Source organism: Phascolarctos cinereus, unplaced genomic scaffold (genome assembly GCF_003287225.1).
Source record: "Phascolarctos cinereus isolate Bilbo 61053 unplaced genomic scaffold, phaCin_HiC Scaffold_726;HRSCAF=1367, whole genome shotgun sequence".
Classification (NCBI taxonomy): Eukaryota; Metazoa; Chordata; class Mammalia; order Diprotodontia; family Phascolarctidae; genus Phascolarctos; species Phascolarctos cinereus.
Window position 1 is genome coordinate 353,425,813 of NW_027556098.1, and position 22,641 is coordinate 353,448,453.

Below are 22,641 nucleotides of genomic sequence, written 5' to 3' on the forward strand. Positions count from 1 at the left end.
AACTTTTGTCTGTCTCAATTTCCTCAACTGTAAAAATAAAGATAATAATAGAATCTACTTCACAGAATTCTATAAATACTTATATTCTTCCTCTCCCTCATAGTGTTTGCCACCTAATATGGGCTTTAATAAAGGCTATTGATTTACTGATTCTTGATAATTGGGCTTTTTCAAGTAAATTGATTGAGGAATTGTATACACATATCCTGCATGTTGAGCTTCTATCCTTAGTGATGCTTTGACAGCTGTAAAGTCTTTTTACCTGGGTTGACTTTTAAAGAAGTTTTTATTGAAGTCTTTTGTTTTGATGACATTTTTCTTCTTTTTTTTGCTGAGGCAATTGGGGTTAAGTGACTTTCCCCAGAGTCACACAGCTAGTGAGTGTTATGTTTCTGAGGCCAGATTTGAACTCACATCCTCCTAATTCCAGGGCTGGTGCTGTATCCACTGCACTGCCTACCTGTCCTGCTATATTGTTAGCTGTAAAATACATTTACATGGCTTATATACCTTACCTGTGGCATTCTCAGTTTGTTCCATAGGCTGCTAATGTTCATAAAAACAGACAAAACTGTTGCCACCAATTTCCTGGACGTCACATTGGTCCATAAACATTTAAGAACAACATTTTAATACATTAAACCATACTAAATACTCTTAATTTGCAAACTACATGGAATGAAAAGCATTCAAGATACAATCCTAGAAGAAAAAATCAAAATCAGGTGGGAAAACAAGGAGAATTCATCTCAATTGTCCAGATGGTTACCAAAGTGGTCCTGAAGATGCTTTCATTGATCCTACAGAACACGAGCTGACATCCCAATAGCTTTATTAATCACAACAAAAATAATCACTTTATCTATGAAAAGTCCACAGAACATTAGACATAAAGGAATAATAGAATTGGGACTTTTGTTAAGAATAGTTCCATCTGACCTCCATCAAGAAAGATGAGAAAGAGAAAACAACAATACTGACAATAATAATAGCCAACATTTAAAGGTTAGAAAAGACTTTACATACATGGCCTCATTTAATCCCCAACAAGACCCCTCTGTTAGGGGGAGTTAGGTGCTATTATCAATCAATAAATATTTATTAAGTACCTACTATACACCAGGCATAGTGCTAGCTAGGAAGTGAGGATACAAAACCAACAATGAAATAGTCCCTGCCCTCCATGGACTTCATTCTATTCATGGTGATACAGCAGATTGTTATTGTCTCCACCTTAAAGGTAATAAATCTGAGGTTCACAGAAGATAAATGACTTCTCCACAGTCACATATGTAGAAAGAATGTAAGCAAGATTTAAACCCAAGTCTTTCTTTTAAAAGGTAAAGAAATCACATGATTAATTTGATTTATATCATTTCTAAGACAAAACCATGTACATAAACAACTCTTAATGATCTCCTTGAAGGAGGAAAAGAATTACACAGACACCATCCAAAAGGGCAGGTACCTTCCAGAACAGGAAATGTTATTCAAAGTTTGACTTCATAGGGGAAAAAAATGCTAAAGAATGTAATCAAGGACAGCTCAGCCCAGTGAGGATGAGGAAAAACACTTCTTAATCTCCATGAAAAAGTGAGCCACAGCCTCTCTGATCTGCTTTGTCTTTACCCCATAAACAATGGGGTTGAGCATGGGAGGCACCACCACATAGAGGTTTGCCAATAGAATGTGCACGTGGCGTGGAATGTTGCGCCCAAAGCGATGAGTCAATAAAGTGAAGAAGGATGGGACGTAAAACATGAGGATGACACAAAGGTGGGAGCCACAGGTGCTGAGTGCCTTGTGTCTAGCATCCTGGGAGGGCATCCGAAAGATGGCCCACAGGATCAGGGTATAGGACACTGCAATGAGCACCACATCAGTGATCACCATAACAATGGGGATAGAGAAGCCATACCATATATTGACAGTAATGTCAGCACAGGCCAGTCGGGCCACCCCAATGTGCTCACAGTATGAATGTGGAATCACATTGGTCCTACAGAAGGGAAGCCTCTTTAGCAGGAAAATGACAGGGAAGATGATGCAGAAGCTCCTGACAACAATGGCTAAAGCCATCCTCCTCACAACAGGTGATGTCAGAATCATCGAATACCTCAGTGGGTCACAAATAGCCACATAGCGATCAAATGCCATGGCCAGCAAGATGGCTGATTCCCCTACAAACATCACGTGGACAAAGAAGACTTGAGTCACACAAGCATCAAAGGTGATATCCCGTGCACGGAACCAGAAGATGGCCAAGGCTTTGGGCACAGTGGTAGTGGAAAGTAGGATGTCAGTGCCAGCCAGCATGGACAGAAACATGTACATGGGCTCATGGAGGCTGTGCTCAGTGACAATGACCAGAATCAGAACACTGTTCCCCAGCACTGCAGTTGCATATATAAAGCATAAGGGGATGGAAAGCCAGATATGGTATCTCTCTAAGCCTGGGATGCCAAGCAGGACAAACACTGCAGGGTGGAAGACAGTGTGATTGGTGTTCACCATGTTGGATTTGGGCTTCACTCTGAAAAATAAGGCAGAATATAGAAGCAGCTGAGGAGCTTGATCCTAACCAACATCTGTGAAGAAGCCTCCTTACCTATATTAGAGAAAAGGAGAGTGCAAGAAATGAAATAGATTACTATGACCTGATTTAAATTCTATTACTTCAAAGTGTACTTCAAAAACGACAATTCAATAAATATTTACTACACATTTATTATTTGCAGGTCACTGTGATAGGCATGAGAAAAACAAAGGCACTTGCTAGGGGGCAGAGGGGTACATAGCAGAACATAGGTGCACCCAAAGAATTGTCACTGGGATGCAATTATAGAAATGTTCCAAGAACCACCCTGACCTCATTCACATGAATTGTTCTTATAACCTACAATGGCTCCCTAATTTCAAACTTCTCTGTCTGACTTCCAAGGCCATATGATATCTGGTCCCATATAGCCTATCCAACTTTATCTCCCACTGCTCCTCATTTCACGCCCTCTACTTCCAGACACATCATGTTCATTCTTCCCTCAAGTCTTTATTTCTACTGTTCCCCCCACTTAGAACTACCTGCCCTCTCCCCTTTGCCTATCCAAAGCCCTGTCATGTTTTGTATAACAACCTAATCCTACATTCTCTGTGAAAGCTGCCCTCATAACTCCAGACTGATCTCTCCCCTTTTTGACTATGCATAGCACCTCTTCCCTGCAACATTCACAAAGCTTAGCTGTATCAACATATCACTTCATTGTGTATTGGTTTGTATTGTTCTCGGCTTCACACAGATGTACTATCTCTCCAACTAGAATAAGAGCACCATGGAGGCAGGCATTATGTCATATGTTTCTCTCTATCCAATCACCACCTGTCCCCAGTATTTAACATTATTTGGATATGTAGAAGATGAGCACTAAACTGTTATTGTAACGTATTCCTCTCTGAGTCCCACGAAAGCAATGTCAGAAAGAACAATGGCCCCATGTGTAAGAAAGCATGGCTTTCATCTGGCTTAAAACTACCACCGTCCAAAGATGAGGCCTTAGAAGAGACCAGGAAAGGTTTTCTCTCACCTGAGACCCAGAGACAAACTTTTCTCAAAATACAAAGGAAAATGGGGCAAGAGTTCCAGTACCGTAAGAGACCTTAAAAGGTCATTTTATCCACCCCTTGTCTTCAGGAAGCCCCTCACTCACAGTATTCCAGATAGATTTTACTTTATTGAGTTTGGAGATATTTAAAGAAGGATATTTCCCACCCTCCCTTGGTCCCCCATTACTTGAGAAACTATTATTCATGGAAAGCCCCTTGAATGACTGAGAATTACCTCCATCCTGCCCCCTTTTGTGAATGATCACAAACAGAATGTCATGATGGTGTCTAAAACTCAGCATCTAAGGGTTCATTAAACTACCCTCCTCCATCCACATCTTTACCTTCTCCCCACCCAGAAAAAAATGTTATTGCTGTAGAGGAAGGGCACAGTCTCTAGTTTTCTCCTGAGACTGTGATGTTTTTCTGGGCCTAGACAGTAGGAAAACAAGAAAGGGCCAAGTAATAGGGTACTAAGAGAGGAAAAGATAGGACAGGTAAATATTGACAGAAGAAATGGAAGACAGGATAAATGGGTTCTAAATAAACAGTGAGTGATTAAGTCATCATGTTCCGAGAGAGAGAGAGAGAGAGAGAGAGAGAGAGAGAGAGAGAGAGAGAGAGAGAGTGCTAAGAAACAAAATAAATCAGTAAAAATAAATAGTTTGATTTAATCCACCAGTCTGCCCCTAAACAGGTACACCTAAACTAGGGCCTTTACACTTTGAAAAACATTTTACAAATAAAAAATATTATCTCATTTGATTCTCACAGCAAACCTAAAGGAGATGGTGCTATTATCCCCATTTTACAGATGAGGAAACTGAATCAGACAGAATTCAAATGATTTGCCCAGGATCGAACATTAAGTGTACAACTGAGTTCCAACTCAGGTTTTCATGATTTCAAATCCATGTTCAATCTATTGTGCCATGTAGACAAAGATACAGATTTGAGAATCATATGATAGGAGGGCATTCTTGCAACCACAGAAGTAAGCGGGTTTGCCAAGGGAAAGAATGAATAAAGAAGGGAAAAAGAGAACCAAGGATAAAATCTCCTGGAATGATTATGTTTAGGGGAGTAATGAAAAAAAACAGTTTTGTACATACTTAGTACTTAACAAATGTTTGATTAATTATTTAATTATTAGGATCCAGTAAGGACAGAGAAGGAATGGTCACCGAAGAAGCAAATTCTTGGTAATTGAAAATATATATATTTTAATGTAAGATGGAAGAGTTGAAAATAGAGCTCAGAGACGCTAGTATCACAGAAACCACAGGAAGACAAAATATCCAGAAGCATGAGGTGACACTGTTGATGTAACAGTGTTAAATGATTCAAAAAGATCAAGGAGAGTAAAGTCTAATAAGAAGCCATGACTTCATTAGGATTTATGAATGAACATCTATTATTAGGAAGTCATTATTTCCTTCAAAAGAGTAGCTTCCATAGATTATTGAGGGAAACAACCATATCTCAAGGATTCACTCCTTGAGGGTAAACACAGTGTAGGGAAGGGAGGATTGCCTTTCTTCATATTCCCAATGTTCAGCACAGTACCTGACACTTGGTAGGTACTCAATAAATGCTTATTGATGGTGATGAACATAGTTGAGTCATAATGATTAAAAAAGGAGTTCAAATGTTGATGGCTAAAAGAGACCTAAGCCATCACATAATCCAGTCTTTTCACTTTATATGTGAAGAAGCTGAGACCCAGAGAAGGGAACTGACTTGCTCACAGTCACAGAGATTTTCAGTATCACAACAATATCCAGGCTAAAGTCTCCTAATTCCAAATGCTATGGTGTTTCTATGAAACCAAAGAAGCAGAAAATATTGAATGTTCTTGCAAGAATTATGATGATGAAAAGAAAGAGGAAGATCAGATAGGAATTTGAGTAAATAGTAGAATGGATGAAGACTTACTTGGTTTTTTTTTTTGTAGGACACAGAAGACTGATGTTAATTTATAGACATGAGGAAAGAGGATATTAGAGAAGGAGGGATTTTAAACGCCTAAAAATAAAAAAAAAGATAATGGAAAGACATTGATCCAAAAAGAAGCAGAAGTGAATTGGATCAAGGGTACAGGTAGAAAGATTAGCATCAAAAAGAAGGAGGCTTAATTCTTCCTCAGAGACAGGAAAAGAGAATAGAGCATAAAGATACAGAGAAATGTTGATGTGGAAATAATGGATGTAACATGAACTCCACTTCTCACTAAAGTAAGAGTCATAATCAAGTATTAAAAGTAAGGCGGTATAGGTATAGACTGGAGCTTAAGGGCAAGAATTCTACAACAGATTATTTTTAAAAAAAAAAAAACCTTCAGAACCAGCAACCAAGAGCTCATGAGAAGACATCTCCATCCCCCTTCTTTTCTCCTTAAGTCTCCTCAAGTTTCTCTTCATCTTTCCCCGCTATAGGGCCCCCTCTCACATCTCCTGGCCCAGAATCCAAACCCAATATCCTTTCATACCTGCTCCCTAGCAGGAATTTTCTTCTTAGAGATGGAACTGAAGGTGACAGAGGTAACAATCAAAAACTAAATAATCTGATGCAAGAAAGGGAGGAGAGTGGGTGGAGAATACAAAAGTTATGGAAGAGGGAGGAGGAGAACTAACACGTTGCTATGAGGAGAATTGCTAAGCCCCCTTGGGGTAGGAGTTGAGAGACACTTTATTCTCAGAGACTGGAAAAACTCAAGCCCCCTCATTCCTCTTGCGGCTGCTACTTCTGGAACCACTTCTGAGTATAAAGTGGGGGAGAAAAGAGAGATAGGGAAACAGCCACATCCCAAGCTCTAGAGATTTCTAGACTAAATCACACATCAAGACAGAAAAACCAGCACCAGAGATTTTGGACTGAGGAGTGATAGACAATAGGCACACACTTTTAAATAAGAAATTCAGACATAAACTGAGACAGACATAGCAGTGATTGAGATTGACATCTATGTTGTTCTGAATACCCCAGATATTCACCTTCTCTCTGGCTTAGGTCATTTCTACCAGAGCTCCCTATTGCTTCTCAGATACAATGCAAACTTCTCTGGCATTCACAGAACTTCACAGTATAACTCCAGCCAATCTTTCAAGAATGATTTCCCATTACTCCCCACTGCCTCTCTGCTCCAACAGAACTGGACTACTTCCTATTTCCCATGAAATATTTATGTATGTGTGTGTGTATATATACTTATTCATTTGTTTTTATTTATTTATTTGTTTATTTATTTTTCCCTGCCTTCAAGTCACTTGGTGTTTATACTATAAGCTCTTTAAGGCAGGGGAAATTTCATTTTGTCTTCCCATCCCCAAAACCTACCATAATGCCTTGCAGATAGTAGATCCTTAATAAATGTTTTGTATTTGTCATCCCTGCCAGTATCTATTCTGACCAAAGCAAAGATTTTCAAAGTAAACTACTTAAGGAGTTATTGGCCTTGGCAAGCAGAAGTCAGGAAGGTGTTTAATCTCCCTCTAGGAGAGCCATAACCTGAGCATCTAAACCACACACTGCAGAATAGCCTGGGGACCCTGAGACTTGAACAGAAAGCTCAATAAATGAGTGAGGGAGTAAATGAATGACTGAGTGAATGAATGAATAAAAAGACCATTTATTATGAATGTATTGTGTTGAGCCACTATACCCATGTAATGGATAGAAGTCCATGTAGGGAAGAGTAGGTTAGCATCACCAAGCAGATAATGAGATAACCCAGATAAAGGAACGAATGAACAAATGAATGAAATTTTGTTAGGTGCTTCCCTTGTGCAAAGCACTGTGTTAAACGTTGAAGATCAAAATAGAAATTCAAGATGATCCCTGTTTCAAGGAGTTAATAATCTAATAGGTGGAGATAAGGCATATAAAAGATTTTGACTGTAAATAAGATAAAACATTACTTACGTATATAGTTCATACCATGGTACATTTTTGTTCTTGTTCAGTCATTCAGTCATGTCCAACTCTTTGTGACATCATGGACTATAACACACCAAGTCTTCTATCCTCCAGTATCTCCTGAAGTCCATCCAAGCTCATGCTTGTCACTTTCATGATACTAGCTATCCATCTCACCCTCTGCCATCCCCTTCTCCTTTGGCCTTCAATCTTTCCTGATATCCAGGTCTTTTCCAAATACGTCCTATCTTCTCATTATGTGGACAAATTACTTGAGCTTCAGCTTCAGTGTTTGACTTTCCAGTGAACAGCCTGAATTAATTTCTTTAATTATTGACTGATTTAAGCTCTTTGCTGTCCAAGGTACTCTCAAAAGTCTTCTCCAGCGCCACAACTAAAAACAGTCAATTCTGTGGCACTTAGCTTTGCTTGAAATCCAGCTCTCCCAGCCATACGTAGCTACTCATTGTTGTTTGTCCTTCATTCTCAAAGAGGCCCATTGCATCAGGAAGGTAATGCTAGGACTTACAAATGAATTGGATTTAAGTGGGGGGGGGGGTGCAAAGTCACCAGCCTCACATTCTCCTCCAGAGCCATCTGGGTCCAGTGGCAAGATATAGACCAGGACAACTAGAAATGGCCCCCACTGCAAAGGGGTAGGTAGCATAGGAGTATCTTTTTATATATGTTCTCTCAAGATGTGCTTGTTCTTTATAATTCTGCAACACGACTTTTTATGTTCTTTCCATTTGTGTTGTGGTAGTCATTGCATTTATTGTTTTCTTGATTCTGCTTACTTCATGTAGATATTTCCGTGTTTCTCTGTATTTACCACATTCATCATTTCTTAGGACATAGTAATAAACCATTAAATTCACTTATGACAATTTGCTAAGCCATTCCCCAGTTGATGGGCATCTGCTTTGTTTCTAATTCTTTGCTATCAAAAAAAGTGCTGCTATAAGTATTTTAGTGTACGTAGAGACTCTCCTCTTATCAATAACCTCCTTGGGATAAAATTCTAGAAATGGAATCTCCAGTTCAAAAAGTAGTCACTTTGTTTTCATAACTCCAAATTGCTTTCCAAAAAATGGTTGTACTGATTCACAGCTTTACCAACAATGCACTAAAGTGCTTATCTTCCCAGACCTCCATCAACATTGATGATTCCCATATTTTTTCATCTTTGTCAAATTGCAGGGAGCAAGTTGAAAGTTCAGGGTTTTTTAATTTGCATTTCTCTTATTTGTAATTTGGAGCACTCTTTCTTAAAATTTTAATACTTAATGTTTTGAGGATTGTGTGCATATCCTTTCAGGACTTATCTATTAGGGAATGGTTTAGGTTATATTTTAAATATATGTGCATATATATGTATGTGTAGATATACAGATATATGTGTGTTAATTTATTATATATGAGTAGCCAAGGTGGCAGAGGAGCAGAAAGAAGTACATAGAGCCCTACTCCCTCCAAAAAAAAATCTTTCAAATAAATCAGGAAAATGCACCAACCTGAATCCTGATTGGGAAATTCAAGAAAAAATATTCAGCTCAGGCCAGCATAAGGAGACAGGTAGAAAGATTTATGGAAACTAGAGACAGAGTCTGGTCAGGAGAACATCATGCAGAGAATGCCCGAGGAGGCAAAAGCTATGTACCAGGGGAAAATGAGGTTCCAGATTCATCACAGAGGGGCTGAAATTAGTGCACAGTACAAGGACAGATGCCAATTGGCAGTTCTCTCACTCATTACCCACTTCTCAGTCTCAAATCCAGGACTAAGAGGAAAGGAGCTGCACAGAGAGGTGGTATTTCAGGGTGAATAGAGAATACAGGTCCTGTGCTGAATATTGAAAGAAAAGCAAGTTAGAAGCAAGCACAATCTACATGGCTCTGAACCCCCAATCCTGCTCTCCAATGGATGAGACCAGAATCTCAAGTCCAGTCTCTAGCCCAGTCTGAAACCTGAAGCAGAATAACCAAGACAGGAATCTTAGACCCTTCCATTTTCTTTTTTTAAGCTTTTATTAGTATTCTCTCCCTTCCTCCCTCCCCACCCACCCTCATTAAGAAAGCAAGCAATTCAACATAGGTTATATATGTGTAGTCATGCAAAATATATCCATAATAGTCATGTTGTGAAAGAAAACATAGACCAAAAAAAAAACCTCAAAAAAAATAAATTTAAAAAAGTATGCTTCAATCTGTATTCAGACACCATCAGTTCTTTCTCTGTAAATGGAGGGCATTTTTCCTCTTAAGTCCTTCAGACTTGTCTTGGATCATTGTATTGCTGAGAATAGCTAAGTCATTCACAGCTGATCATCCTACAATATTGCTGTTACTTTGTAAACAGTACACTTCACTTTGCATCAGCCCATGCAAGTCTTTCCAGGTTTTTCTGAGAGCATCCTGCTCATCATTTCTCATAGTACGATAGTATTCCATCATAATCACATGCCACAATTTGTTCAGCCATTCCCCAATTGATGGGCATCCAGTCAATTTGTAATTCTTTGGCCCCAGAAAAGAGCTGCTGTAAATAGTTTTGTACATATAGGTCCTTTTCCTTTTTGCTTTTTAACTCTTTTGGGATACAGACCTAGTAGTAGTATTGCTAGGTCAAAGGGTATGCATGGTTTTATAGCTTTTAGGGCATAGTTCCAAATTGCTCAACAGAATGGTTGAATCAATTCACAACTTCATGAACAGTGTGTTAAAGTTTCATTTTTCCCACCTTTCCTCCAACATGTGTCTTTTACCTTTTCTGTCCTATTAGCCAATCTAATAGGTATGAAGTAGTACCTCATAGTTGCATTAATTAGCATTTCTCCAATCAATATTGAGTTATTTTTCCATATGATAGCCTTGATTACTTTACCTGAAAACTTAGCACTTCTTTTGATCATTTATCAATTGAGGAATGGCTCTTATTTTTATAAATTTGACTCAGTTCCCTATATGTTTGAGAAATGAGGCCTTTATCAGAGAAACTTGCTTCAAAATTTTTGCACAGTTACTATTGCTAACTATATTTCCCACCATCCTATTCTCCTCCTCCATTTATTCTATTCTCTCTCTTCACACTGTTCCTCCTCAAAAGCGTTTTGCTTCTGACTACGTCCTCTTCTAATCTGCCCTCCCTTCTATCATCCTCCCCCTTATTTTATCTCCTTTCCCTCCTACTTTTCTGTAGGATGAGATAAATTTCTATACCCAATTGAGCATGTATGTTATTCCCTCTTTGAGCCAATTCTTCCCTTCCTCTGTAAAAACTTTTTTTTGTCTCTTTTATGTGAGACAATTTACCCCATTCTGCCTCTCCCTTTCTCTTTCTCCCAGTACATTCCTTTCTCACCCTTTAATTTTATAGATATCATCCCTTCATATTCAACCCATACCTGTGCCCTCTGTCTATATATACTCCTTCTAACTATCCTAATAATGAGAAAGGTCTTATGAGTTGTAAATCTCATCTTTCCACATAGGAATGTAAATAGTTTAGAATTATTAAGTCTCTTATGATTTCCCTTTCCTGTTTACCTTTTTATGCTTCTCTGGAGTCTTATATTTGAATGTCAATTTTTCTATTCAGCTCTGGTCTTTTCATCAAGAGTGCTTGAAAGTCCTCTATCTCATTGAATATCCATTTTTTCTCCTGAAGGCTTATACTCAGTTTTGTTGAGTAGGTGATTCTTGGTTGTAATTTTAACTCCTTTGCCCTCTGGAATATCCCAGAGGATCCTTTAATGCAGAAGATGCTAAATCTCATGTTATCCTGACTGGGTCCACCACACTTGAATTGTTTCTTTCTGGCTGCTTGCAATATTTCCTCCTTGATGTGGGAACTCTGGAATTTGGCTGATATTCCTGAGCAGTTTTCAGGGGGCAATTGGTGGATTCTTTTAATTTCTATTTTACACTCTGGTTCTAGAATATCAGGGCAGTTTTCCTTGATAATTTCTTAAAAGATCATGTCTAGGTTCTTTTTTGATCATGGCTTTTAGGAAGTCCAATAATTTTTAAATTATCTCTCCTAGATCTATTTTTCAGATCAGTTGTTTTACCAACGAGATATTTCACATTGTCTTCTATTTTTGCATTCTTTTGGTTTTGTTTTATTGTTTCTCAATTTCTCACAAAATCATTAGCTTCTATCTGCTCTATTCTAATATTTAAGGAATTATTTTCTTCAGTGAGCTCTTGGGCCTCCTTTTCCATTTGGCCAATTCTGCTTTTTAAGGCATTCTTCTCCTCATTGGTTTTTTGGACCTCTTTTCCCATTTGACCTAGTCTATTTTTTAAAGTGTTATTTTCTTCAGTATTTTTTGGCATCTCCTTTACCAAGCTTTTGACTTGTTTTTCATAATTTTCTTGTGTCATTCCCATTTCTCTTCCTAATTTTCCTCTACCTCTCTTTCTTGATTTCCAAAATCCTTTTTGAGCTCTCCCATGACCTGAGATCAATGCATAGTTTTCTTGGAGGCTTTGGGTGTAGGAACTTTGACTTTTTTTATCTTCTTCTGAGTGTGTGTTTTGATCTTCCTTGTCACCATAGTAACTTTCAACAGTCAAGTTTTTTTTTTCCGTTGTTTGCTCATTTTCTCAGTCTATTAGTTGACTTTTAAGTCTTTGTTAAAGAAGGACTCTGCTTCCAGGATGGAGGGCACCCTATTCCAAGCTTCAGGGGTTTTGTGCAGCTATCTTCAGAGATACTTCTAAGGACCTGAAGGTTTTCAATTCTTCCAAGGTGGTATGATCTAAGATGGGGTGTATACTACTCTCCTTGCCTGTGCTCTGGTCTATGAGTGACCACAAGCACTCTTTTCTGCCCTGGAACTGTGAGGAGGGTTCCCCTTCCACTGATGCAACAAACTCACTGTACTAGTGCTCTTCTTCACTCTGACACTGCCACCTAGGACTGTGACCTGAATCTGAATATGGGCAAAGCAATAGAGTCCTGCTTCAGTGCTAGCAAAAAGACCCCTACTATCTCCTTCTGACCAGTTATTTGACTGCCTTACCATCTGCGGGCTGAGAGCTCCAGAAGCAGCCACTGCTACAGCCACTGCCGCTGCTGATTCAGTCACTCTTAATGCCTGCCCCTGGTTTGCTGGGGCCAAGGCTATGCTGGCATGGCCTGCACTGGACTGTGCTCTTGTCTCACCCAGGTGTGACAGACCTTTTTTGCTGATCTTATAAGTTGTCTTTGGTGCCTGTGGGTTTAGAGGTCTGGAAAATGCTGCTGCTGATGATGATGATGATCCAGTCATTCCCAAGGACTGCTCTGGATTTCCTGGGGCCCAGACTGTGCTGGCACCACTTGCACTGCACTTTGCTCCTCTCTCACCCTGGTGCAACAGACCTTTCCTGCCGATCTTCCAAGTTGTCTTGGTCTGGAAATTTGTTTCACTCTGACTTTTTGTGGGTTCCACCCTCTAGAATTTGTTTAGAGTAATTTTTTAAAGGCATTTGGAGGGGTTTGGTGAAGAGCTCAGGTGAGTCCCTGTCTTTACTTCACCATCTTGGCTCTGCCGACCCTTCTATTTTTCTAACCAATAATAGATGGTTTTGATTACTACTGCTTTATGGTATAGTTTGACCTCAGAAGGGGCTATTCCCCTTTCTTCCTATTTCTTCTCATAATTTCCCTCAATATTCTAAATAATTTCTTTTTCCAAAGGAATTTTGTTATTATTTTGTTGAGTTCTGTAAGGATCCCTTATATAATTTGATTGATATCGCATTAAAAGTGTGAGTTAGCTGGTACTGTTGTCATATTTTATTGGAACACTTTCCTCTGTTTTCACTGTTTCATCAGTCACTATTAATCCCTATTGGTGTGCATATTTGAAGTCTTTCACTATTCTACTGCAGTTTTCTTCCATCCAGCAGATGACAGTCATTCTACCACCAGCATTATTTATGGCAGCCATTGATTCATGATTTAAAAAAAAAAAAACCTGGGTAGGTTCTATAACCCACTCAGCAAAACTGAGCATAATCCTTCAAGGGAAAAATGGCTATTTAATTAAATAGAGTATGTTCAGTCATTCCTGATGAAAAGATTAGGGCTAGATAGAAAATTTGGCATTCAAACACAAGACCTGAGAGAAGCATAAAAAGATAAATAGGAAAGGAAAATTATAAGGGACTCAATAAAGTTAAACTGTTTACATTCCTATATAGGAATATGATAAATGCCACTCCTAAGAACTTTACCATTATTAGGGCATTTAGAAAGAGTCTACATGGTCAGAGGGGATGAGTGTGAGTCAATTATATTGGGATGATCTCAAAAAAATTAAGGGGTAAAAAATAGGGATGCACTGAAAGAAGGGGGAAGGGAGAGGAAGAATGCGGGAAATTATCTATCATAAAAGAGGCAAGCAAAGAAAAGCTTTTACAGTGGAAGGGAAAGGGGGAGGGGGACAATAGACAACACTTGAACCTCACTCTCATCAGAACTGGTTCAAAGAGAGAACACTACATATACACACTCAGTTGGATATAAAAATCTATCTTGCCCAACAGGGAAGTAGGGTGGTAAGGAGATAAGAGAAGAAGGTGAATGATAAAAGGGAGGGCAGATTCAGGGAGGCAGGGGTCAGAAGCAAAATCTTCAGTCCCTCTGAGAACTCTCCCTTACTGGAAAGGTAGTAAGTGAAGGGTTACAGTCTTCTCCAGAGCCAGCAATTTTTCAGTCCTTTGAACAAATCTTTTAAGGTATATTTGAAATCAAGGTATCAAAAGCATCAAAAGAAACACCATCTTCAACTAAAAGGGATAATTATCCCTACTATCTCAGGTGATCATTTCATAGTCCTATTCACAGCAAATACACAACAGTATATGTATATATAACAGATATAACGCAGTACAAAGCAGCACTTGAAATACTGCCTCAGTAACTAGATAATTAAATTACATACAGGACACAGCAAATGGACAATCTAACAGTATGTGCATACCTATGGTACAGAAGTAAATAGTGACAAATAGCAAATAAAACAAAACAACAAAACCACTAGTAATATATCAATAGTCTATAAAAATACCATGCATAAGTATTAGTTTATACACAACTCACAAGCAGCAAAAGTGTACATAATTAAAAAGCAAACATAATACTGCTCATGCATAACACTAGTACACAAGCAATTAAGCAAAAGAACAAACTAATAAAACAATCATAATTCAAATCATGCAGTAATTGGCATGTGGATCAGTAAACACATGCAATTATAGGCAAGGAATACTTTATTTGTGCAAACTATAGTATTGTCATATGGCTATGCAGATTATTATTATCATTTATTATACTGTTCATAAAACATTCATTATACTGTTTAAATCTAACTAGAGGTTATTTGAATCCAGAATGTTGCCCTGACCTCAGTAACTCCCCAGCAATGTTGGAGATGACTACAAGGAATTTTGAGCTCCCCTAGGTCCTGGATATATGACCTGACTTATCTACAATGTATAGAAATGGAAATTAAACTTAATAACATGAAGTCAGAGAAAATAGCAGGGAAGGCTAATTAAATATGTATGGGGAGGTCAGGAATTCCATATTGGAGGTAAAACACTTTTAAAGGTACTCAGATCTCAGCTATCAAAATATTTCAAAAAGAAGATTCCAAAAGAATTTAAAAGATTGGGAATAGTACCATTATCAAAATAGGAACTCAGGAATAGCAATGATAATACTAATATTTTATAATTATATAGTACTTTTAAAGTCAGTAAAGTACGTTATATAGCTTCGAGTTCAAAACAACCCTGAAGGTAGGTACTTCAGGTATTTTTATTCTCATTTTGCAGATGAGGTAACTGAGATTCATAGAAGTTGAATAGCTACAAACAGAACCATTTCCCCAAAGAGAGACTCAAGGAAAGAAAAGAAACAATCATCTATATACCTACTTTCTCAAAAAGATCATAGGATCACAAATTTCAAAATGGAAGGGACCTTAGATAACATCAAGACTAATCCTTTACTTTTTCAAGTGAAGAAACTAAGACCCAAAGAGATTAAGTGACTTATTCAGGACCACATAGCTAATAAGTGTTTGGGAAAAGATTTGAACCTAAGCATATCATCCTGACTTCAAGTCCAGTATCTGTATAGTATACCATACTATCCTTTTTTCTATTTTTGCTCTTTTATATTTAATTGCAGTATCTCTGTGGCCTAAAATATGGTCAATTTTTATTTTAAAAATTCCATGTGGCTTATAGAAGTGTATATTTTTAGGGGGGTATAAGGGTGTTCAGGGAGGACCAGCACCTCTGGTCTGAGGGCTTGCTGAATCTTTTTCAGGGCTGCTCATCCACCTGACACTCAACTCTCACCTGTGATTCCAAGAAGCTATATCACCTGAAGAGACCACAGCCTGGTAAGCTGTCTCAGCAGATGGGCTAAACCAGGTTGAGGATATCGGAGAGGCCACAAACCCATTAGTGAGTTGGGGTTGTCTACCCCAAGCATGTGAACACTTCTCATGGTAAAATAAGCAGATGAGAATAACTTGTTTCAACAGTCACGAAGGCAGCCAAAGCAAGTGCAATGGATCGCTGAGAGTTTGGTCAGACATCAAAGATGTCAAGGTCATCCACTATATCCTGGGCTATTGCCAATTACCCTGACTTTTGTCTTGTCACTGGACTTTGATGACTCTGGAAGAGTAAAAGGCTGACAACTTTATGCAGCTCTGCCTCCTTTAAATCCAATTCACCTACAAGTTAAGACATCATCCTGTGATGTCACTGGTCTTCTTTGAAAACAAAGAACAAACAATAATATTTTTTGGCAGTTCAATCTAGTTACTGTAAGTCTTTTGGTTCTGATTTTTCCAGCAATCTATCCAGTTCTGTATTTTCTCTTTTGTTTGTCTTTCTGTTAGACTTATCCAAGACTGAAAGACATTGAAATCTCCTGTCACTGTGGTATTACCGTCTGTATTTTCTTATACATCAGTTAAATTTTCCCTTGTGCATATGGATATTAGGACATTTGGAGCATATAAATTTAATATTGATATTGGTTTGGTATCTATGGTTCCTTTCTGAAAATGTAGTTTTGTTTACCTTTTTTTAGGCTTTGAATGCTTTCTCTGCCTTCTGTGATAGCACTGTTGCAATTCCCGCTTTTTTGGATTAACTTCATGCATAATCAATTTTTTCCAGACCCACATTTTTACTCTAAATGTCTCTTTTGGAATACGTGTCTTATAGGCAACATATTATTGTATATAAGATACATAATAGTTTTGTTTCCTTATTCAACATCACTCTTATTCATTTCATTGGATTATTTAATCCATTTATATATAAAATTTTGAGAGTTGGGCTTCTGTCTTTCTCTATTTGTATCTAATGTTGCTTTTCCAAATTATTATTTACCCCCCTTCCTTTATGAGCAGAGTACTTTGTCTTCTTCAGCTATTTTAGGTTAATTTATTTTAAGATGTCTCTATCCCCACCAGCTCTCTTCTTCTCACTCTTAAGCTTCACACCCTCCTGTTTGTTACCACTTTCTCTAGTTTGGAAGTTTTGCTTATTAGTACCTTTTTCTTTCATGCTATAATCTAGTTGTTTAATTCTTCCTCCATTTTTTTCCTCCCAATTAAATACTCAAGTAAAATCCTCTTTTCACTTCTCCCTTTCAACTTCCTTTGTTATTTTTTAAATTTCATTTTCTGTGCCTTTTTCTAGGATTTCTTCTAGGATTTCCACTATTTCTTTCCTTCATTCTCTTCATTATTTATTTTTAATTTCTTTCTGTTCCAGGCTTATACTTTTTTATTTATGGCCCTTATACTTATTCTTTCTTTACCATAAAGCCTATCTAGAAGAATATTCAAATAATCAAATGAATCTATGATGTAATTGATGTGTCTATTCCCAATGTAGCACATTAGTTGTCTATCAATAACCATCACTCTCCACGGATCCAGATCATTCTTCATTTTTGCTCATATATTTCTTTGATGACATCTTTTGTACCACTTCATAATTCTTTATAATCTATTGTAATGTATTTGTAATAAAATGAGAAATGTCCAATGAGAACCTAGTCCTTATTGGCATGTGCATCATGTTTTGCAGATGCAGTCCCCACAGGTCAAAATAAAAGGACATATTCTGTCAAGTTGCAATTCTTTTTTCCATCATTCACAGCCTGCCTTTATCAGAGAGAGGCTTTCCAGTCAATTCACCCTCACAGTCAGAAATAGTGATAACCAGCAGGTGCCCTGCAAAGATGAAGACCAGAAGCTGGTAGGAGCAAGGAACTCAGCAGTCAATTAGCAGTTAACAAACACACAGAGACATTAGTGGTTCAAAGGAAATCACCAATGTCAAGTCAAAAGCAAGATTAGGAAATGCTAACACATGGAGCAAAGGTTAAGGACTATATTTCCCAAAAAAATGGGACAAGAACTACTAGAACAGAAGTTTTCATCATCTAATCAGTCTAGTTCATAACTATTGCCATGTTATAAATACATGTTCTTGCCTCTATCTGCCCCCAACAAAAGAAAATAAATATTAATGTTTGTATGCATAGCATACTTTATTCAAATCCTCTAACTGAAGTTCCAAGAAATAACAAGTTTGGGAAGGAGAAAAAGTCCTTAAATCAGCAACTTCAATAAGTGATTCTGTGTAATGCTGTTAACTTTGCTAGGAGATCAAAATATGTTATTCCAATACCATCCAATATTGTTCGCTGGTATTTTCCAATGTTTAAATTATTCATGGCAGGCAAGAATTCTTTATAAAGAATGCTAAATGGGGCAGCTAGGTGGCACAGTGAATAGAGCACCAGCCCTGAAGTCAGGAGGACCTGAGTTCAAATCCGCCCTGAGACACATAACACTTATTAGCTGTGTGACTCTGGGCAAGTCATTTAACTCCAATTGCCTAACCAAAAAAAAAAAAGTGCTAAACTTAATTTTTCTTACCTATTGAACAACTTTATTAGATATCATAAAAATGAACTTTGAACCTAAAGAATGATGCAAATATTTTTAAGAAAGATTAAAGAAATCAGTCAGTTCATTACCAGATATGTTTTAATCACTTTCATAATATAGTGATTCATATTATTAATAATAATATCATTTTTACAAAAATCTCAGAAACATTTAGTATAACTATCATAGAAAAATGATTCTGTTCATTATTGTTGTCACTCATTATTTTTAAACACATCAATTAAATGTTATCAAAATATGGATAATATGATTTGGGGACTTCTTAAAACTCCCAGGAATCCAAATTTCTCATTCCACAATAACATTAATCAAGAATTTAAAAACATTTACAAAGAAGTTACCCTCATCTCAACTTTATATATAAGGAAGGTCAACAAATTTAAAGGGTTTGACCAGGGTCATTCAACTGGAAAGCATCAAAGTCAGGATGTGAACCCAGAGTTTAGTCTTAGAAGGTAAGGAACTCTTGAATTACTGGTTATTTGTAATTTCTAAGGCCAACTATGTGCATAACATAGTGCTTAATGATCTCTTTGAAAGAAGAAAAGAATTACAAAGATAATGTCCAAAGGGGTAGGTATCTCCAGATCAAGGAATTTTATTCTATGCTTGGCTTCTTAGGAAAAAAATCCTGCTGAAGAATTTGATCACAGAAACCTTAGCCCAGTGAGAATAAGGAAAACCACTTCTTGATCTCCATGAAAAAGTGAGCCGCAGCCTCTCTGATTTGTTTCATCTTCACCCCATAAACAATGGGGTTGAGCATGGGAGGCACTACCACATAGAGATTGGCCAGTAGGATATGTACATGGCATGGGAAGTTGCGCCAAAAACGATGAGTCAATACAGTGAAGAAGGATGAGAAATAAAATATAAGAATTACACAAAGATGAGAGCCACAAGTGTTGAGTGCTTTTTGGCGGGCATCCTGAGAGGACATCCGAAAGATGGCCCAGAGGATTAAGGTATAGGATACTGCAATGAGCACCACATCAGTAAGCACCGTTAGAATGGGGAGAGAGAAGCCATACCATATGTTGACAGTGATATCAGCACAGGCCAGTTTGGCCACCCCAATGTGTTCGCAGTATGAATGGGGGATTACATTGGTCCTACAGAAGGGTAGTCTCTTTAGCAGGAAGATAACAGGGAAGATGATGCAGAAGCTCTGGAGGAAAATGGCTAAGGCTAGCCCACATACCATAGGTGTTGTCAGTATCGTCGAATATCTTAATGGGGCACAAATGGCTACATAGCGATCAAATGCCATGACCATCAAGATGGCTGATTCTCCCACAGATGTCACATGGACAAAGAAGACTTGAGTCATACAAGCATCAAAGGTAATGTCCTGCGCATGGAACCAGAAGATGGCCAAGGCTTTGGGCACAATGGTAGTGGAAAGTAGGATATCACTGCCAGCCAGCATGGAGAGAAACATGTACATGGGCTCATGGAGGCTGTGCTCAGTGACAATGACCAGAATCAGAACACTGTTCCCCAGCACAGCAGTTGCATATATAAAGCATAAGGGAATGGAAAGCCAGGTGTGGTATCTCTCTAGGCCTGGGATACCAAGCAGGACAAACACGGCAGGGTGGAAGACAGTGTGATTGGTGTTCACCATGTTGAATTTGGTTTCTCCCTATAAACACTAAAGCAGAATGTAGGCTAAGCTGAGGAGTATGATTCTGTCCCTGCTCTGTGAAGAAGCCCTCCACAAAAGCATCAGGGAAAAGACAAGTTCAAGAAATTGATGGGCTGCTATTTCTTAATTATCCTTCTTTTACCTCAAGTGATAATTAAAAAACCAAAATTCAATAACCACTTAAATATATAATATAAGTAAAACATTGGGTGAGGTGTGAGGGAAACAAAGGCACTTGTTTGAGGGCAGAGGGGTACATAGCAAATTTCCACAGAATCTTCATTGTGATATAGTTAAAGAAATGCTCAAAAAACCTCTCATTCCCATGAATTGTTCCTATGTCAATCCTGTGCTCAAGAACATACAATGGCTTACCGATTTTAAACTCCTTTTCCTAATTTCCAAGGCCCTCTGAAATCTGGTTCCACACAGACTATCCAACTTTATCTCCTACTGCCCCTCACTCTCCACCCCCACACACATTATACTCATTCTCCCCTTCTAACCTTTACTTCTTCTATTCATCCCCCTTAGAATTCCATACCCTCTCCTCTTTGCCTTTCCAAAGCTCTCTCATACTTTAAAGAGTAGCCCAGTCCTATTTCCTCTAGGAAACTGATAACTCCAGATGGACCGTTCTCTTTACTGGATATTTATGTCCCTTCTTACCTGCATATTCATGAAGTTTAGTTATAGAACATGTATTGCTTCTTTGTGTACTGGTTTGTATTGCTCTGGTTCACATGGATGTCCTATCCTACATCTTGTGTAAAGCCCACCCTGATAACTCCAGACTGATCTCTCCCCTTTTTGACTATGCATAGCACCTCTTCCCTGCACATGCATGAAGCTTAGTTGTATTAAACATATCACTTCATTGTGTGCTGGTTTTGTATTGTTCTGTGTTTCACATGGATGTTCTATCTCCCCAACTATATTGAGAGTACCATGAAGGCAGGGATTATGTCATATATTTCTCTGCATCCAACCCTACCCCTCACCAGTATTTAACACAACTTGGGTATGTAGAAGATAAGCAGTAAATGATTATATGTAGCATGTTCATCTCTGAATCCCACAAAGCAATGTTACACAGAACTGTGTAAAGAAGCATGGCTTTCCTCTGGCCTAAAATGACCACCATCCAAATATGAGGCCCTGGAAGAGTCTAAGCAAGATTTTGTCTCACCTGAGACCCAGAGACAAACCTTCCTCAAAGCGCAGAGAAAAAATGAGGCAGGAGTTCCAGTACTAGAAAAGACCTTGGAAGGTCATTTTATCCATCTCCTTGTCTTAAAGAAGTCCCTCACTCAGAATAGTCCAGAAAGATTTGGCTCTACTGGGTTTTGTTTAAAGAAGAATGTTCCCAATCCTCCCTTAGTCACCCATCATTTGGGAAATTCTTATTCATGGAAGGACCCTGGAATAACCAAGAATTACTTCCATCTTGTCCCCTTTTAAGAATAAACACAGGAGGCAGTGGATAGAGCACCAGCCCTGGAGTTAGGAGCATCTGAGTTCAAATCCAGCCTCAGACACTTGACACTTACTAGCTGTGTGAGCCTGGGCAAGTCACTTAACTCCATTGCCTACCCAAAAAAAAAAAAAGAATGAACACAGAAAGAATGTCATCATGGTGTGTAAATCCCAGCACCTAGGGCCCCTTTGAACTACCTCCTCCATCCATATCTTTACCTTCTTCTTTTCCCAGGAAAATATTATTGCTACAGAGGAAGGGTATAGTCTCCACTTTCCTTCTGAGATCACATCTTTTTCTGGGTCTGGGGAGGGGGAAAATGAGGAAAGAATAAGTAATAGGGTACTAAGAGGGGACAAGATGGGGCAAATGATGATTAATAAAAGAAATTAAAGATAAGAAAAGCATACAGTGGGTAATTGATTCATCATGTTCACAGAGAGAAGGCTATGCTAAAAAAAATAAACCAAGTAAGTAGTTTCATTTGGTCCATAAGCCTTCCCTCAAGTAGGTGCACCTAACCTAGAAAGAGTCTGAGATAAGGTGGGGAAACAAAGGAAATTACATCTCAGTTCTTCTTATGGGGGCAGGGTTATCATTTCATAGGTATAGAGACTACACCTGGGATTTCAATAAATGAAGAAAATCCCTCTATCATTGCAGCTCGGGATCTTCTCTGCAACTGAAAGTCTTGGAGAGATGCCTAGAGCACTGAGAGGTGAAGTGACTTTCCCAGAGGCAGAGACAGTATATCTCGGTGGAGAGACTTGAACCCAGCATCAAAGCCATCTCCATCTATTATACCTTTCATGTGGGTGGATGAAACCTTTCCCAGTATCTTTATGTGGGTTGGAGGCAGCCAAAGAAAAGGGGAAGACTTGAGTCAAGAGAAAAGTAGAAAATGAAGATATTCTTTGGCTTATCTTCTTGGCCTGTGATAGTCCAAAAATCTTAGGACTTACTGTCTGTAATAAGCTCTAAGGGAGCAGCAGAGGA

General features: G+C 38.3%; 2 protein-coding genes across 2 annotated transcripts; both read right to left on the minus strand.

Moving 5' to 3' along the window:
* Positions 1 to 1,545: 1,545 nt before the first annotated feature.
* OR52B2 (olfactory receptor family 52 subfamily B member 2) lies at positions 1,546 to 2,573 on the minus strand. The gene has a single exon (XM_020975907.1). It carries the CDS (start codon positions 2,512 to 2,514, stop codon positions 1,546 to 1,548), a length of 969 nt encoding a protein of 322 aa, XP_020831566.1. The 5' UTR covers positions 2,515 to 2,573.
* A 16,605-nt stretch (positions 2,574 to 19,178) lies between these two features.
* On the minus strand, positions 19,179 to 20,147 carry LOC110200529 (olfactory receptor 52B2-like). Its single transcript, XM_020975905.2, has one exon. The coding sequence runs from the start codon at positions 20,145 to 20,147 to the stop codon at positions 19,179 to 19,181; it is 969 nt and encodes a 322-aa protein (XP_020831564.1).
* Between the last annotated feature and the right edge of the window lie 2,494 nt (positions 20,148 to 22,641).